Consider the following 17187-nt stretch of genomic DNA (forward strand, 5'->3'; position numbering starts at 1 on the left):
CACGACATTGAGCATGTTGTCTGGTCGTGTATCCGGTTCCATGCTGCTCGCTCTCAGCTCTCTAGAGCACTGAGAGCACACGGCAGACAATCGGATATCCCCGTCCGGGATATCTTAGGTAGCCGGGATCCTGATCTTCTGCTTCATCTATACCTGTTCCTCAGAAACGCCTATGTCAACGTTTAATGATGTTTCCTTCGTTGTGTCCCCGTTTCATATCCCTCCTATCCGATCGATAAACTTTTACTTAGTCGCGGCAATACATACACACACTCTTTACAGATGCACGGGCCGAAGGTTGTGCAGTCCACTGATCATTCAACAAGAGCCAAAGGTTGTACCGCTCATGACAACTCTACACGAGCTGAAGATTGCGCCGGCTAGTGACCATTCTATCCTGGATTCATCGAGTCGAGAAAGACGCACCACGCTAGATATGGGGTACAGACTAGGGAGCGTTGCTGATTAATGGTCAGCTGCATCCCAATAGGAAGTAGCCCGTGTCGGGCACACGTACAGAGCATCGAAGACTGCAACATACCAATTATGAGAACACTTGTAATAAGGACCGTATCGTTATTTATGGGTACGCCTTAGAGTCTCCGTCTGAAAAAGACTATAGCTTGTTTTGACAGCTGTTTATTTTTCTCCTGTTGTTGACACAGTTAGCGTTCAGTTAGCATTGTTAAAAGATCGTTTTTTCCTAAAAGTGCAATCATGAGAGGGCTAACAGAAGAAAAACGAAAATCCATTGTGACCAGATACTGCTCCGAAACAGGAATATCAATGAGAAAATTGGCGAAGGCGGAAGGAGTAAGCGTCCATGCGGTCCAAAACGCTATCAAGCGATTTGGTATGTATAATACATTGAAGGATCTACCCGGTCGCGGCAGAAAACCTGGGCCATCCAAGCCAAACTTGGATAAAAAGATTTGCAGGCAATTTGAAAGAAAAAAGGAATTATCGATACGGGATTGCGCAAAAAAGTGTGGAACATCAATCGGTATGGTTCAACGTGCCAAAGAACGTAACTCACTGAAGGCATATAGAAAGCAAAAATGTCCCAAACGCAGCCAAATTCAGGCAAGTTCCGTGAAAACCCGTGCCCGTAAGCTTTACGATGGGATTTTAAGCAAACGCGAACTGTGCATCGTCATGGATGATGAAACCTACGTCAAACTGGACTACAAAACTCTTCCTGGGGCACAGTTTTACACTGTAAAGCAAGGAACAGATGTCCCGAACGCGGAGAAGTCAATTTTTTGCGAAAAATTCGGTAAGAAAGTGCTGGTTTGGCAAGCTGTTTGTCAATGTGGCATGAAATCATCTCCTTTCTTCACTCTCGGGAATATGAATGGTGAAATTTACCGGAAAGAATGTCTCCAAAAGCGTGTGTTACCGCTCATCCGAAAGCACACTGGTCCGACACTATTTTGGCCTGATTTGGCATCATGCCACTATGCACGTTTGACCTTGGATTGGTATCGCGAGAATAATGTTGATTTTGTGGAAAAGGAGATGAATCCTCCAAATTGTCCGCAAATAAGACCTATTGAAAAATTTTGGGCTTTGATGAAGGGACGACTGCGGAAGAAGGACAAGGCAGCCGATGACCTTGAGCAGTTCAAAAAGGATTGGATAAATGTGAGCAAACAAGTCGATGAGACGGTTGTCCAGAACCTAATGAGGGACATCAAGAAGCAGGTGCGATCATTGGCGCGAAAATCAGAATCTTGATTATTTTTTACTGTTACTCCTTTCTTTCATTCATAAGATACAATATTTTGATATCAGAACTGAAAAATAAATGCAATATTTGAAATAAAGCTGTGTTTTGAGCGTACCCATAATTAACGATACGGTCCTTACTAACCTCGAGCCAACCGCGAGTAATCGGTTACATATTACTAACATAGTTGTAAGACAAAAATTGTCAAAATATTGGACTCCCGGCCCCGTCAGGCTAACGCCACATGTGCCTTAATAAAAAATATATTTTGGGAAAAAAAAATGATTCTAAAAACAATGGAATGTCGATTTGAAACTCGCCCATGGGGAAACTCCTAGAAGATTCAGATTTAGGATTTTTCAGCCGCTCACACTCAGAGCTAACTCTTACTAAATTTCACACAAATTTTAAAATTAGTGGCAACAGATTCCAATTCTGACACCGACAATTCAAATTTTACCGCTCTACTAGCCGCGTCTTTCATTGCCACCCTAGACATTTAAAGTGCCTCAATCAAAGCTGGAACGATATCGGCCTGTTGTGGTGCAAATGCGAGACCATTTAGCCTTCGAGTGGTTGTTCGGTGGGCTGTAATCATTGCCCGAGATAAGAGAAACAAAACTTGAGAATAGCCGTGGCGCTGTCGAAAGTGCTCCCAGTGCTCTAGCCAACCGAGGCGGTTTGCAACGCCGGCCGCAATCATGAGTAACCCGGAACCGGAGCGCGGTCCGACCGCGGAAGTGTCCGCGGCTGGGCTGCGGCGTGTAATGGATAGCAATTTCCTGACCACGAGGGCCATTCGCGAGGGAACCCCTCCGAGGGCTGTCGATGCGTCGACCGCCGAGGAAAATGTGTCGGAAAATGTGAAAGTTCAAAGTGCGGGTACGACTGTTTCCGGTGCCGAGACGAACAATGCTGAGTCGAACAGTCCGAAGCCGAAGCTGAAGAAGCGTATCATCAGACGGATCGTCAGGAAGAAGAAGATTGTGCCGAGGAAGGACGAAAAGTTCTGTGAGTGTTCATCTGAAACTGAAAAAAAAAACGAAAAGCAATTGTTGTGGCTAATCCATATCTGGACCCGGACTTGGACATGTTTACGTGCTAATAGCTTGTTATCAGATCGCCTTGTTTTATTTACCTTTGGGGAAGCCTCATCAAGCGCTGTTACGTGACTTGTAGGATTTGACGATTATTTGTGGAAAGTGTAACTACTATTTGATGATGGATAGACCTGTTTCAATTTAAATGATTTACAACGAGATTTTTTGTCGCGCTCTTGGTTGGCGCAGCCAACAGAAAACAACTCAACTGGTGGCCAATTTCTCACATTTGGTTCAGCACGGGGCCGACGATGAGCATCATTAATAAAACATTCCGCTGGGCTGGGCGAGGTGAAACGAGCCGAAGCATTGTGCATTTGTCCCTTCACGGGTCCCCCGGTTTGACCGTTCAACAGGTTAAATTTATCCCGCTAGTGGTCGGACCAGAAAGGGTGACACCGGTTTGCAACATGAGATCCACTCCGGTTGACAGATACATGTTTTAATTGCTAGGGGTAGTGGGGGCAAATTGGTCATCTGCTTGTTTGGTAGTATAACTATTGACTATAGATGCCATATTGATAGTATCCTTATGTTTGAAGAAATTAATGACTTTCGAGTCACTCTATACTTCAGTGGAACTGTCGCATGTCAAAATACACATTAAAAAACAGAAATTACTCTCTCGATTCGCAATTTCTCGCGAAATTTAGTTTATTCAATCTGATATATTGGACAAATCATCAGTCGTCCATGTTCACATATTCTAGGAGAGGTGAACAGGTATTTTGTTCAATCTCAGCGATTAATTAGCATAGAAACTATTTTGATGTTTGGGGGCAAAGTGGTCATAGGTGAATAACAACTTACAATGTTCTGTTCACTAAAGCTGATGGGCCTCATTACATTCTGCTCTTTAAGAAGATCTTTTTGTGGCTTTGACCCTGGATAAATATGCCATTCCAACTAAGCCAAGCCTCATTATGCGGAACGTTATGTGTTTCTTACTACGTTTTTGTATGCAAGAGAGAATTTAAATTGAGACTCTAAGTGAATAAGCCAAGCTTGTTTCATACATGTACCCACTATATCAAATATGATTTGAACAAATTTGGACGAAAAAAACGCATAAATCTATCCCATTTAGCTTGATATGTGCGGGTGACCACTTTGCCCTCACTAGGTGACCACTTTACCTCCAAGCAAAAAAAAAGTTCGATTTTCACTTTTTTTTTTCTAATGGTGAAAAGTGTACCATTTTGAATTTTTATAGTAAAAACCGTTTGCTATCTCGAAGAACAATGAGTTGAACTATAATATTCTTCGAGAAACGGGAATTGAATCGGTATGTGGGCGCTGGAAATGGGCATATTCCTTAGGGTGACCACTATGCCCCCACTTCCCCTACGTGAGGTTGGGAAATCTATTTATTCCCGTTTGATGGCCGCCAGCCAAAACAAGCGTTTTCTCGTTTTCAGCCGCGAGAATTCATTTGCACTTTTTATGAGATATATCTGTTTTGAAATATACGTTTGATCCAGACTTATTGTGTAACAAATATTGAAACTAATAATACTAATATTGATGAGGTTATTGTTTTTCGTTTACGAAAATTGAGTTCTATTTTCGAAATACACATCCTGTGTTATCGTGCTGAAGATACCATCCTAAAAACTTAATAACAGTAATTGTGTAAAACAATATCTTCGAGCGATTTCATCGTTTTAGCTTGATCCAACTTCAAGCTAGCCTTCTTTCACAAACAGCGAAGGCGTAGAATCGCTTGGCCGCTGGCTCAGCATGTATCAAAATGTTCGAACAGAAACTCCCTCCGAACCACTTTCTGTTTATGTTTTCAATTGTTCCAGTGCATTTTTCGAGCTACGCTTCGTCTGATGGGCAAAAGGAAAAGATTTCATAAGAGTTTATCACAATGGAACGATTTCAGTTCGACTTCCGGGGGCGGAAACGCCTCGCCAATAAAATTTTGGATTCCCTCCCAAGGACGCAACGTACGGTTTGACAGCGGATGCTGCTGGGAACCGGAAGGGTGAGAAGAAAATTTCTTCATGGCTTATATAAGCGCCATAACAAAAACCCGAGAATCGAAGCACGAACACACGGAGACACGGAGAAGGTCGATGGAACGGGATCCCGTTTTTTGCCAGGATTTTACATTTAATTCATTCCCACGGATCGCCCCGATTGGCTCAAGGAGGTGTTGAGTTGGTCTACAGTTTTTCCCGACTTTTTGTTTCTCTGGTGCCTTATTATGATTCCGGCTGCTTGTGTTTAATGTGGGAGTAGCATTTGGGTTGAGTTTTCCAAATCGAGCAAACGAATTTTGGCGTTTTTTCACACGTGACTTTCAAGCTAAAGTCGTAGTATTTCAAGCTCGCAGACACATTTGTGTGTGGGAGAGAATCCATTCCATTCTGTGTTTGATTTGGTGGGTGTAGAATGCGCGGGAAAAATAAACAACATCCTGACCTTGAACAGTGAGAATGGATCTCATCGGAGGAGATGGAGTGGTAATGGCTTTTTGATTTGTTTTTGATTTCTGATTTTCGTCTGAAGGTGTGGAAAATGACAGAAATGGATTTCTGAAAATATTGATTATGCAGCAGAAGAATGTTCATGATTTGGAATAGAATAGAATCATACGGTTCAAAAAACATGAGTTTGCTTTGGTAGTAAGGATGCTCGAAATATTCTGTTGTATGGTTCTTCAGTTTTGATTCTGATAGAAAGCAAAAGTTTAATTAATGTGTTGTGTTAATTAAAATATAGCGCTGATTAGAGGTCAGTATATCATTGAAAATACAAGCTACTATCTAACATAATAGATCTAATTTGGTTTGGGGATCAAACTATCTCGATATGAGACTGCGTCTTTCGCTGATGCATTTTTTTCCATTTCTTTGGAAGTTTGTGGATGTCATGCCAAAAGAAATGTTTGTCTTTAGAAGGAAACCATTCTTCAAGCTACATTTTCGTAAAAATTGAAGCGCTGCCCAGCAAGTCCGTGTACCATCGATGCAAATACCTCGATATAAGCCTCGATATAAGACATCTTTATTTTTTTTCTCGTTTCTCGTTATATCGAGTTACGTTATATCGAAGCAACAAAAAATTTTTTTTTTGATTGATGCAAAAATAATCATGATTACTCAATAAAGCGCAAAAACTAATTTTCAATCACCCAGCAGTATTTATAAACCTTTCTTATGTCCATTTAAGATAATTTTCTAAGACAAACATCAGTTTTAAGTAGAGCAAAAAGTCTGAAAAAATTGAAGTGAAATTGGTGTTCCGTCTGCTGGGAACTAGGGGGTGGACTGTATGTAAGGTGCGTTATTCCACTCTTGGACACAACGGGTGCGTGGAAGGAACCCACGTGTTCCTCACGCCTTAATCGACGGGTGGGAGCTCCGCGCATGGAAAACTCTCTCCATGCTCTGAAAAGAGCATACAAACTCTTTCGGAATGATTTAAGGAAAACTTTCTGTTGGATCTGGGTCAGAGTAATGCAAGGTGGGCGCATGATGTTTGAGAACTTTACGGGGTGTACATTTTATTCAATTTGTTTACACTGAGTTTTCTCTTTATACATTATTTACACTGGCAATGTTTGATTGCGACACTCTTCAGCAGTTGGTCGTACCACTGCGCATGTGAAATGATCATGAATATTTCTGCTACTTCTTTTCTCGCGACTTTTTCGATGTGGATGTGTTGGTTTAGTGCAATGCAACGACTCTTGCTGCTGATGTTGGTGATGCTGTTGCTGTTACTTGCAATACTGCTGGTACAGTCATCGCCACTCTTGCGATACTGTTGCGGCTACTCTTGTCGTTAATCTTGCTGCTTCCTTTGTGGCAGTATTTCCCTTTTCCATATTCTTTCTCACATCTTCATCCCATTATCCCTATCCATAAATAGTCCTTCTCATTTCACACTAAATGAACCCAATCTCCCAAACCCTCTGTAAGCGCAGGCCATAAAGTATTAGTCATCCGCTATACGATTTATGACTGCGATGCAACATTCCCATGCTGTAAATAAACACCGCACTTGTATCAACATGTTACGCAAGTGCCGGTTGTATTATTTACATTCCATTGAGGCTACGTTTGCGCTTGGCAAAGCGGAAACCTGAAGACCTACTTTTCCTCATCCTCACTTTTTCTCTTATACGTAATTCACCAAATGCGATGCTCCGCCCAGCTGAAAATGTTTGTGTAGAGTTTAAGTTTATTTTGTAAACTAGTATATAAGAACATATTTTGTAAGAGACAGGGTCTCATCAGAAGCAGTGATAGTTTGAAGTTGAAGGCAGACCACGGTTCGTGTTGGACCGGGGTCCTGCGCTTTATCTAAATAAAGAGATCTTTATTTTGACAGTCAAACACGGTGTTTCTTTAAAAATGTTACACCTTGTTGTTGAATCTTCACTTGTTGCTTGCTTGATGGTAGAATGAAAACTGATCCCTCCGCGCGATCGGGTGGCTGCTTTTATGCTCGGCTGTTGCGTCGCGAAAAAAAGGGGGTGGGATTTACGATCTGATTCGTTTCCCTTTTCAGTGCGCTTCTCGGACTGAACAATTGGTAATAATTAATGATGAAACGGAAAGTAGTTTGGCCGGATATCGGATAGCTTCAAGGCTTGATAGCCGGATATTCGGCTTTTTATTTGCGAATATGAAACTGGATAACATTGCATTTGTGCATGAAGCGAATAAAGGATTACATTTTGAAAGAAACAAACACATTTTTACATAAAAATAATGAACTATGAATAAATTTACCGTTTCCGTGGATATCTTTTAATAGAGATTTAAGTTTTCTGCAAGTAAACTTCAACAGGGTTTTTTTATGATAAGGCGTCGGGCACAAATTACGTAACGCTAAAAATCCGGATTTTGGACCACCTCCCCCCCCTACGTAACGCAATTTCCTATCTCTAATACACAGAAAGTAACGCAACCTCGACCCCCTCCCCCCCTTTTCGCGTTACGTAATTTGTGCACGACGCCTAAGGATTCAATTACTTGGTAGAAGATCAGAATTACTTAATTGCAACCGTAATTGCAACCGACCCGAGGATCAAGTCAGATTATTTAGGAATTCTCGAAACGTAAACAGTATTGCTGGCAATTTTTATTGGAGTACATAAAATATCTTGCGACGAATCTTCTGAGAGTAACAGCTCATCGTCGTCTTCAAGACCTGTAAATGAAACAAAAGAGACGAAACTGAATCAAACCTTATGCACGAAACTCACAACACACATTTTAGGACTGTTTCAACAAAGTGGCAAATGAAAATAATAGTTAGAGTCGCGTTCAGGAAAAAAATCCCATTCTCTGACGCTAGGCTGGTTTACGAAGCAAAGCGTAATCGGTTGTCATCATCAACTTACGAAAATTTATTATTTATTCATCATAATAAAAACCACTGGGCAATTTTGTGTACTGCTCATAAGTTAATGTTATGAGTAAATATTATTTTAATTTAAAAAAAAAATCTGGCATTTCTGTAACCAAATCATATTTTTAATTATGGATAAATGGTTTTGCTATGCTATGCTAATAGGCTAATGAGTTATTTTTTATGATTTATGTTGTTTTTTGATCTTCCTACCTATCAGACTCAGACTCAGAAAATCCCAACGACGCCAGCTGGGAACCCAGGCCGATCGGATTGTGAGGCCGTTACGCTAACCACACAACCACTGGCGCCGTCCGTTATTTATGTTGTGTTAATGAGACATTGTGGATTTTTTCCAATATCCGGTATCCAGCCGGATAGCAAATATTGACCGGATAGGCCGGATACCCGTTTCATCTCTAGTATCAATGTTTATTTTATAGTTTCTATATTTGACTTACTTTTTCTCCAAATGGAAATTCCTCTGAATTTTGTTCTTGAAACATGTTCAAAGTAATGCTAAAAGTTCTAAAATGCCATAATAATATCAAGTGGAAAGACCGTCCAAGAATATCAGGTTAAAGGCATGGGAAATTGTCGTGGACTGTAATACAAAACTATCCGTACTTTGCTTTTCCACAAGCTTCTTTCTATCAAAAAATAAATTAAATAAAAATTTAGATCCAAAATAAAATTACCAATACTACCCCATTTTACGGTACTTATTTGTTTGAAAACTTACTAGAAACATCTATTCGAAATAATTTATACACCGAAAATTATTTCTGTATTGTTTATTTTTACATCTTAAAAAGTTACGTTATATCGGGGTTGTCTTATATCGAGGTATGACTGTATGTAGTAGACGGAAAGAACCAAGTCTGGTGAGCAGGCTGCATCTGAAAGAACTTACAACCAAATGGGTCAATCGTTTCCTTGACCTGTTTTGCAGTATGTAATGGAGTATTATCATGTAACAAATTCGCCTGGTCGTTTTTTACCCAAAGCTCGATTCAAATTGAACATCTGTTGTCGGTAGCGTTCAGTATTATTTGTTTTCCAGGTTTGATTTGTTCATAGTAGATCAAACCCTCCTGATTCCACAAAACACATACAAGGGCAGTCCGATAAGTTCTTAGCCTAAAAAAACAAAGCGGCCGTATAGCGAGGTATGGGTGTACACGATAAATGATCTCTCTTGCGATACTAACACCATCGGGCGATGAGGTACTTATCGGACCGCCCTCGTAGCATTGTCTTTCGTCCTTAGCGATTTGGCCCTGCAACCAATGTTGATGGTTCCCCAGAGTTTGCTCAAGACTTTTGACGCTTGGGATTCTCGAAATAAATCCGCTTTGTATCGCCTTTTACAATCCGATCGAGGAATGACATCCTTCTGTACCAGGCGAGCAGCAATTCACATGCGATTTTTCGGTTTTCCTGCTGTCATTCGCTCAGCTCTTGTGGAAACCTTTTTCAGCTATTCTGGATCTTTCCGGTGGCCTTAAAATGTACGGAGAAGGCTTGTCGAGTTTCCAAATCTATGCTGCCGAGTAAAACTTGTTAAGTTTTGTTTCGAAATCCTATGCAAATGCTTGCATTAAACAAATGGACAAATTTCGGATAGCGATGAAGAAAAAAAAAAGATAATTTAATGGGACAAAGGGATCCGTGAATTGCCAGAAAGATGGGAAAAAGTTGTGACTAGCGATGGGCAATACTTTGAACATAAAATTTGTAAGCAGTTTTGCAGAATAAAGCATTAATTTTTGAAAAAAAAAATCCAAGAAACTTACCGGTACTCGTATTATTATTTTGTATAATTATATTCCCTAACATATGACACTGTCTCTTATTTGATACTTAATGAATAGAAAACAAAATTGAAAACCGTAACACTTTAATTACTCTATCGAACAAATATCTTAGAAAAACGGTCGATAAACCCATAATTATTCTCTTCTTAGCTTTTATCAAGTTTTAACATGTTGCTTTGTAGAGCATGTTCAATTTCATTGTCTGTTATATTTCCAACCCACACAAGGGGCTGGTCATGTGGGAGTAGCAAACTCACACGCTTTTCATTCGTCGATAATTGGGTTCCACGGGGCTGTCCCGACAGTCATAAATTATGCATGAAAGCTTAGGCTGAGTAGTGAAAAGGCTCGTCGAAAATGAGCCCTAAATTGCTAATGTCACCCAAGGACTCCCAGCTCATGAATGTTTGATGCCATCACCACACCTTGGAATGATGATCACTCTACAAACATTCAATATTCCGGCGCGGGAAATCAAATTGAACCCAGATTTCGACACAACTGGAAAACGTGAAATTTATTTATATTCACACCTCCTCCGGCTGGCCGGAATGTTGTCGAATGTCGAAAGATCGCTGGTTCTAAAATTAGCACAGATGCAAGTGTCTCGATTTTGGGGCGAAAACAAACATATCCGAACACATTCTCACGAAGCGGAGTGTTCAATCATCGAGGCCGGCATATATGTTTGTGGACGACGGTTTGGTGTGAGGCGAACAACAAGTGTCAGCCGCTAGTGTTTTTCCCTACGGGAGAAGCGGTCTGTTTTCGTGACCTTTCCATTCGTTGGAAGCAACCGTGATGGAGATGAACAGCGATTGATTCTCTAGCAGGTGTTTCGCGGTAATGCGTATTCACAGAGATGGAATACAGTGTTCCAAAGAATGATCGTACTTTTGGGTCAGTGACTCCAGAAAATGAACTTTGAACTTACTCAGTTGAGAATTATTTGCATACAAATGAAGGTGGTTTCCGGTTTTCGAGAACTTACCTTAATGTGGGCCAACCATTTTCTAGCAAACGTTGATACTGATCCGATTTTCATGAATATCTTTATTGTATGTCCCGAAACGAGGCGTGATTTAATGGTTCCACTACAGTCTATCCACCATGAGTTGCGTGTTAGCAATCGCTTCAATTCACCTTTTTTCCCTCCGAAAAACTCGTGTGAATAAGTAATCACATTGCTGGTTACACACCAAACGGGCTGCGAATCGCAGGAAGGGGGTTGGGTCATTTTGGGAGCAAAAATGGAACACGGCTGACCGTACCAATTAACTTTTCCGCCGGTTTCGTAAACAAAGCTATAGCGAGAAAAAAAACAACAACATAAACCATAGACAACGAGAATAAAGCTTGCCATCGAGGTCATTGAACTTTCATTCACGTACACATAGCCGGGTGGTGTAAATCCTTTTTCCCTGTTTTTTGCCATATCGTTTGGGGGGTGGGAAATGCTACTTGGAAAAACAATATTAATACCAAAATCAGCAAAGCGGAATAGTTTCTTTTCTACAGTCCAGTCAGTTTTTCTTCGATTTTTTTTCTAGTTGAATATGGACACTTGACGTGTAATTCTGTTACAGTATCCTAAGCGAAAATGCTGCATCATTATTTTAAAAATTAAAGGAGGTTGTGTCCAAGATACGACCGCATTGTTGACGTAGAACTACGCTGTTATTTTTTATAAGTCGCTTATTTATACCTTCGGATATTATTCTACAATGCTGTGAAGTTTTAGAAACAACTGCTTAGAAGAATAATCTCTGGAATGGTTTCTTCATTGTAAAATCAGTTGACGATAATTGAGTGATGATTCATTCTTGCCCTCGCAAAACAATACACTAGCTGATCGTATGTCGCAATTTATTTCATGTCAATGCATTGAAAATTTACCTCGAACGCTATTCCGGTGGCCTTTTTCGCAATTGACATAGACTCGGCTACAGTCGATTATATACATGTTGCAACAGCACCATTATTCCACATCTCATAACTACATCAATATATCTTTGGCACCGCATGGAAACAACAACAATGACAACACTTGCAAGTATCAAATATCATGCTACATGTTATTTAGTATCGCCTCAAAGGAATCGCACCTCTAGGCATCGTTCGTACAACGTAAACCAAGCGCCAAACAAGCGTTCGCCATAGCGTGCATACAGAGCCCTACATTGGTGGCTTGAAACTACTAGGAATATAAACACTTCTCATAATTTTGCGCTATTCTCAAAAGAAACGCTTCTGTTAATATTACTGGCCTCGAAAAAAAAGTTGCATTACTTTCTCATGCTCGAGAGAAGCGCAGCTGTCACCCTTAGTGGAGGAAGTTTTGCTACTGGCAAGCGAAACGTAATCACATACAAAATTCCAGAACGACATTTACTTTCTTGGTGACTAAACAAGCGAAATAAACTCTTTTTGTTAATATCAAGAACCTCGAAAACATTAGCAATGCTTCATTATGATCAATATTAGCGCAAATGCAATCCTAGTTGAAGGCAGTTTTGCGACTGGCACGCGAACCCAAATAACATTCCAGTAAGACATTCAAGATACTTGGTATTCCCCAAATTATTTTTTGGAGCACAATATTAACGCCTGCTTCGTCATAACGTCAGTTTAATGCAGTTTAATTTAGTGCAAAGGCACCAACGAAGCCCTTATGATGACGGAAAACAGACAATGTTAACTGCTTGAAAAAAAAACTGAATTATGCCACACAGCTTGTACTCTGCTGTAGCACCCATCGATGCGAATTTGCTAATGAGTTTGTCAAGAGCGACCGCCTTCACCACCTGGGGGGAGCTTGATTTTGGTTGCTGCCTGGGTAACGGCGTTTACATTTTCGACCGACGCGCCGAAATCGCCTACTTCGCTATTGTTCGATGCGGTGTCACACTCGCGAAAGCTCGGTTCAGTGCGAGCGCTTTTCACTGCATCAACATCGCGTGCATCATTAGATGACGCTTGCCTCGAAATTTTATTTCCCCTGGCAATGCGTTCGTTTTTTGCAGGGCTCGAGCCTGCCTTCCTCTTCTTCTTGCTCATCACACACTACGTGAAGCGTCCAATTTATGACGCGGAAAGAAAAACACACGATACGAATAACGCGAAAAACGAACATAAAAACCAAACGACGATATCCAAGTTGGATTACCACTGGTGGGGTCCAATCTTAGATCGAAGAAAAAGCAAAGTGAACTGGATTGATCAACAGTCCGATGCCGAATGAAAGTTTGTAGGTAGGTAGGTATTGTATTATAGAGACTTTAAACTTTTGCAGTTCATTCGTCTCTAGCCTTGAGAAAGGCCCTTTGAAAACACTACTCTACTCTACTTCAGCGCTACCACCTCCGCCCTCTTGCCTTGAGAAAGGCACTCGATCCCTCGCCGTCCAGCTCGTCCAGCAACGATGTTGTCCAGTCGGTGTCCACACAAAGAATGGTTGAAAAAAAAAATGGAAAGTTTGTCTCAGCGAGATCCACTGTTTATACTCTTGGCAAGTATTCCCCTTCATTCTTCTACTTTTCCTTTGTTCACGGAGACTTTAAATCCTACGATTTCCCCTCCGTTGGTCGGCGATAGGTTGCTCGTTATTGGCATCTCTGTTCGGGAAAGCACACAAATGGACAGAACAAATGTATGGGAAAATGGAAACGCTTAAAGTTTTCATGAATTTTAACCATTTACAATCCAGGGGATTCTAATGTATAGCATATTAAACAAATCTTACGAAATTTCCGATTCGTTTAGTATGTAAATCGCCAAAATCCGTTAGCGGCAAAAATAGTTATTAACGTTAACTTTATTTCATAAGAACGTGACCTGTTTTCTGATTTGGCACCCTTAATGAAAGACGTAGTTCTACGTCAAAATGGAATGAAAAATTTCATTCTTATACAAGTAATCAGCTTTTCATCATGGGAATGTAGCCAAAAGAGGATTATACGAGCTACAAACTGACGTAACTGAAATTCGACAGGACAAGTCAGACTGACAATTACTGAGATTGATTACATAGGAAAAGCTGAAAATGATAATTCTAATAAGCAATCACCATTATATTATAGAAAATCTAATAACAAATGTTTTCTCTTTTTTACAGGTGAGTATTCATTTCTTCAACACTGTTGTCGTAAGTGGAATCGAATAATACATCGTAGGAAAAAAAGGAGTGAGTAGAAATGGATAAAACATGGGACACATGTTGATTTTCTATGAATCCAAAGTTGTACCGATTATCCCGTTCCACCTTCCACCTCTAAATCCAGCGTCTCGCCTTGACGGGGACCACCATCAGCAGCAGTCTGATTGAAGGTGCAAAACACAATTTCCAGCATTGGCTGCTTGGCGTCGATCCCCGGCCAAACGTGAATTATTGGCAATCGGAGCAAACAGAGAAACTATGTCCTGTATATCTATGTATTCTCGTCAGATGTTGCGAAAGAATGAAACGGTGGGAGAATGGGGGTTGATTCGCTCGTGCTCGGTGTTGAAATTCTATCATGGGAAACAGTGTTGTGATGAAAACATATGTGTATGTTTTGTGCATAAAACTGAACAAGACACGATTAACCAGTAGCAGCTACTAATGAGAAAGTAACAAATCAATTATGATGGCTTAGCGAGAAGTCAAGTTTTGCGTATGAATATACAGGGTTTTCCAACTTTAAATTCCGAAAGTAAATTGAAATAAAACACACTTAGAATTCGAATTTCGATGAAACTTTTATTTCAAATTAAAGTTTGGCTTATGCCATTATGTGTGAAATACAACATCATTCAAATGTCCACCTAGGGCTTCCTCGCACACCTTGATCCGGAACAGGTAATTTTCGATGACTTTTCGACACATATGGGGCGGTATCTCGGTCATAACTTCACGAATGTTGTCTTTCAAATGTTCAAGAGTTTGCGGAGAGTTGGCATAGACACGGTCTTACGCATAACCCCACAAAAAAAGTCTAGCGGGTTCAAATCGCATGATTGGCCGTCCACAATTGACATCACCAAAACGCGAAATTATGCGTCCCTCAAATTTCGTTCGCAATATGGCCATGTTCGGTCGTGTTGTGTGGCACGTGGCGCCGTCCTGCTGAAACCACATGTCATCCGTATCCATATCTTCAATTTGTGGCAAAAAAAAAATCGGTTAACATGCGGCCATAGCGCTCACCATTCACAGTTACCGTCTCGCCGTCCTCATTTTCAAAGAAATACGGCCCGATGACTCCACCAGACCATAATGCGCACCAAACAGTGACTTTTGGCGGATGCAATGGCCTCTCAACAATCACGTGTGGATTTTCTAAGCCCCATATACGGAAATTTAGGATGTTCACATAGCCACCGAGCTCGAAATGTGCCTCATCGCTGAAGAAAATTTGATGCGAAATTTTTTATTTGGCTGCTGTTGTTCGTTCACCCAATCGACGTATGCCCGACGCATTCGATGGTCACCACGCTCTAATTTTTGTACCAATTGGACCTTATATGGATGTAGGTGCAAGTCCAAATGCTAAATTCGCCACAATGATGTGTTTGACAAGCCCAATTGCTGAGCACGCCGTGGAATCGAAACATTCGGGTCATCCTCCACACTGGCAGCAACAGCAGCAATATTTTCGGCCGAACGCACATTACGATGATGCACAGGTTTCACAATATCCGCTACGGATCCAGTTTGTTCGAATTTACGCACTACATTAGCGAATGTGTGCTCTGTAGGCCGTCCATGACGACCAAAATCCGTCCGTAATGCTCGAAAAACATTTGCCGGTTTTTCATCATTTTTATAGTATAATTTAACAAAATCAACACGTTGTGCGATGCTAAAACGATCCATATTGTAAAATGGCAGACATTCAACTAACGATATGACACTTTGGTTGACAGCTATGTCAAACGGTTGTCAGCGCAGGGCTGTATACTTTCGGAAGCCCAAAATGGAAAACCCTGTAGTTTTTTCGCCAGTCACCGTCAGAGCCGGAAAAACTCTCATGGTTACACTCGGCTTATGTTAGAATTTCAACGATGACAGAGTTATAGATCTTTTTCTTTGTTTCGGACCCTGTTGGCTCAAACTGACTCTACATTGAAAAGTACGCTACGTAATCCGATTCTGTTGCTTTTATTTGAAAGATGAGAAAATTTAGTACAGGATATAGTAGTGGATTAAAATAAGATTTTGGAAGTGGAAAATTTTAAAGTTTTTTTTTAATTTGTAATTATTAATTGTATCCCAAAAATTCATACTAAACTTGATTGTTTATGTCAATTAAATCAAATCCAATAAAAATAGTTATCTCGATTTTTCATTCGGAACTTGCTACGAAAAGTTGATTTGCACGATAATATACCCTATGCAAAATATTAACTCATTCGGACTTCATTTACTGGTGTCACAAACGTTAAAATTTGAGTTTTTTTGAAAAACGAAAAATCACCGAAAATCGAGGTTTTGAAAAAAAAAATTGGATGCCAAATGTCTTAAAATTGCATGACACGTACAGTTGTCATGCAATTTTAAGTTGTCATGTTTTTAATGTAAGAAGGGTGAAAGGTGTAAGACTTTGATGGGATGAATCAAAAAATTAAATGCTTCTTTCCTATTCGAAAAACAAAAAAATATATGTATACAATCTAAAACATTTTTTTTCGAATCGATTATATATGAGCGGCTTAGAATGCAAGGAGTGTAAGTGACTTGATCGATTTCTTTTCATCAACTTTTTCTTCCGTGAATAACTCAGCGCACAATAACGTTCCAATTTGATTTTGCTAGACAGCAATTCCAAATGAAATCGTCCTAAAAATGCAGATTTTAAAAACTTGTATTTTTGATTCCAATGGAAGTGTGTATTCCGTTTGGGTTGGAGAAAATATGAGTTTTTCACAGCAATTTCACAGCAATTGGCGTAACTTTTGAAAAGGGCGTATCGATTTGAGTAAGAGAAATATTTGATAATTGAAGGGCTTAGAATGCAAGGGGTGTAAGTGACTTGATCGATTTCTCTTCGTCAACTTTTTGTTTGGTTAATAACTCAACTGCAAAAACATTCCAATTTGAGTTTGCTATAGAATCCTATGGATGAAGCTCTGACCATCCTTCCACATTGTCAAATACAGCTGGGAATGAGATTGCAGCTAAGCTATGACCGAT

At 40.3% G+C, this 17187-nt stretch overlaps 2 protein-coding genes across 5 annotated transcripts in view; both read left to right on the forward strand.

The window, feature by feature from the left end:
• Nucleotides 1-17187, forward strand: part of LOC129771581 (calcium-binding protein E63-1) — a 236331-nt gene that overhangs the window by 89178 nt on the left and 129966 nt on the right. For 2 of the 4 annotated variants that reach the window (XM_055775368.1, XM_055775367.1), the window contains exon 3: nt 2201-2740. The exons of the other annotated variants lie outside the window; for them this stretch is intronic. In XM_055775368.1, the coding sequence (XP_055631343.1) occupies nt 2431-2740 (310 nt within the window). In that variant the 5' untranslated portion in view covers nt 2201-2430. The remainder of the gene's footprint in view (nt 1-2200; nt 2741-17187) is intronic. 4 annotated transcript variants of the gene reach the window in all.
• LOC129771579 (epsin-1) overlaps nt 2636-17187 on the forward strand; it is a 280095-nt gene continuing 265543 nt past the window's right edge. The window contains exon 1 of the mRNA XM_055775358.1: nt 2636-2639. Within this exon, the coding sequence (XP_055631333.1) occupies nt 2639 (1 nt within the window). The 5' untranslated portion in view covers nt 2636-2638. The remainder of the gene's footprint in view (nt 2640-17187) is intronic.

This window comes from Toxorhynchites rutilus, chromosome 2 (assembly GCF_029784135.1).
Source record: "Toxorhynchites rutilus septentrionalis strain SRP chromosome 2, ASM2978413v1, whole genome shotgun sequence".
Classification (NCBI taxonomy): domain Eukaryota; kingdom Metazoa; phylum Arthropoda; class Insecta; order Diptera; family Culicidae; genus Toxorhynchites; species Toxorhynchites rutilus.